Consider the following 2,405-nt stretch of genomic DNA (forward strand, 5'->3'; position numbering starts at 1 on the left):
AAACTTGAATATTTTGAAGGATTTCCTGAGAATATGGAATGAAACTTGAATATTTTGAAGGATTTCCTGAGAATATGGAATGAAAATTGAATATTTTGAAGGATTTCCTGAGAATAGGGGCAGGACTTAGATGACATGGGGTGTGGAATGATGACTGATAGGTTAGTTTGCCTGGAAAACATTCAGGAATCGTGGGGAGTAGAAATGTCTTCTTATTTTTTCAGTTTTCAAAGAATTTTTCAATTTTGAAATATTTATTTTTCCCTTTTCATTTTGTTTATTAAAAAAATGAAATGAAGATTGACTGAGGTTTATGGCTCAAATTTAGCTCCATAGCATCTTGTTTTCAAATAAGCTGCTAAAACTGGAAGATAAATGGAAATAAAGGTATTATACCAGAGTAGTGTTTTCTTTGTAAAGGAAATAGTGATAAAAGTGATAAAACTGCAATTGCAAAAAGCAACAGCTCCTTTTTCTATCTCTGCTTCCGTCTCCTTGAACCCCAGTCGGCCTCAGCAGATGGCCGCTCACACTGAGCCTGGTTCTGCTGGAGCTTTCTTCCTAACCCTTTTCCTCTCCACTGTCGCTTCAAGCATGCTTAGTGTGAGGGATCGCATATGAGTAAATGAGTCGACGCAATCAAAAGGTTTTCCTTAGACAGAAACCTTTGAATCAATCTGACTGGATGATCTGGTGAACTGTAAAGTGCCTTGAAATGACCTTTGTTGGGAATTGGCGCTATAGAAATAAACTGAATTGAATTGATTGCAACCAGACAGTTTAAAGACTTGTTAATGCCGAAGTGCTAAAAAATTTATTTCACACCCCTGATCTAAAGTAATTGCTCTATAATTGCTGCCATTTATCTCTGCAGCAATCCTGTCCCTGTTATAAAGAATAGAAATTGAACTTTATTGATCTCACAATGGAAAAAACAACTCTCTGCATTCAGCCAATCTCCTTGGGGAGCAGTGGGCTGCCATTGTGTGGCACCCTTGGAGCAGTGTGGGGTTAAGGGTCTCGCTCAGAGAACCAGAGTGCAGGCTGGGGGGATCAAACCAGGTATTTGCAACCTTCTCTGAGCACAAGCACACTGCTTGAAAGAAACAAAAACATTTCCTTTGCTTCACTATTGGGGTGATGTGTTCCCGAGTGTGTGAGCTTTCCATCACACATAAGCTTTAGCATCTAGCCCAGCAAATTCATCTCACCTGTCCAGCACATCATCTCCTACATGCTTACTGTCTCAAAGTAAAAAAATCTTAAAGATGACTCTCTCTGACAACCTTAAAGATTAGTTTTCCGCAGGTTTTTCACGTATGAATAGCTTGTTTAATAATGTTTCGAGGGTGCTTGGTTATATGGAAATTAATTTCTTCTTCAAGGTACATGAATACTTTTGAAATGCACGTTAATGCCCGTGAAATGCATGTTAAAAATGACTGCCCTGGTCTCCTCAGTGTGTGGACAGAAGAGGATAGCTGCACCATAGTGAACTCCACCATAGTATGGGACGTAAACTGCTCATACAGCTGTGGGGTAGACTGCTGGAAGCGTTCCCGTTACCCGTGTCTCCAAGTCTATGTCAGCCTAAACTCCTCAGGAAGGCTGGTGAGATTGCTGCACAACGAGGAGACACAGAGTGGCAACCCTGAGGTAAGCAACTGCAGACGCTGCAGGTGTGGAGTTTGAAATCAACAACAGACATATTACTTTAAAGTGTTGTTTCTGCAGCCCGGATTTCGGTTGATTGAACAAAAACAGCTGGATTTATTTCATTTGACTATAGCGTAAACATCGAGTTTCAATTGTTAATTTTCTGTATCTCGATAACCTTCTTTAAAATGACTGACTGTGATTCTACCATTTAACTTGAGATATAAGGCGCACAGTAAAAACCATCTTCACTTTATATATTTTAAGAAAACATAATTTAACATGTTACTGTAATTTCTTAGTTGAGCAAGTGTCAGGAAGTAACTGCTGTGATGAACCAGCAACAAGAAAACAGAACAATGTCCTAAATTATTTCCCTAAATCTAACCATATATGAACCATCATTATATTTTCCTTTCTATCCAGTAAGTTCTGAAAGTTTGATTCGGACTAATTGCGCAGCCCTGTTAGCTTTGCAGTATGAGTAACTGTTGGAAAGTCAGGGTGCCTGGTGGAACAGTAGCTTTACAACATGGTGATTATGGGTTTGTTTTCGTAGCTTGAGGCCTTTTTTGTATTTGTAACGATCTTGGTTCTGTTGTTTTTCTCTAAGTTTCAAGTTCATCCAGGTTTTTACTTGTTTTCTAGCTTTATTGGTGTGTCTGGATTCATTTCAGTTTCGTAGGTTTTTCTTTGTCCTCTGCTGCCCCCTTGTGTTTTCTTTTCCCTTGGCTTCCTCATCAGCTCTA

The 2,405-nt window shown here is 39.3% G+C and overlaps 1 protein-coding gene across 2 annotated transcripts in view; it reads left to right on the plus strand.

Annotated features, from left to right (window-relative positions):
• Nucleotides 1–2,405, plus strand: part of kcnmb2 (potassium channel subfamily M regulatory beta subunit 2) — a 21,202-nt gene that overhangs the window by 17,040 nt on the left and 1,757 nt on the right. For both annotated transcript variants that reach the window (XM_015385793.1, XM_015385792.1), the window contains exon 4: nt 1,461–1,656. In XM_015385793.1, the coding sequence (XP_015241279.1) occupies nt 1,461–1,656 (196 nt within the window). The remainder of the gene's footprint in view (nt 1–1,460; nt 1,657–2,405) is intronic.

Source organism: Cyprinodon variegatus, unplaced genomic scaffold, assembly GCF_000732505.1.
Source record: "Cyprinodon variegatus isolate N-32 unplaced genomic scaffold, C_variegatus-1.0 Scaffold348, whole genome shotgun sequence".
NCBI lineage: Eukaryota > Metazoa > Chordata > Actinopteri > Cyprinodontiformes > Cyprinodontidae > Cyprinodon > Cyprinodon variegatus.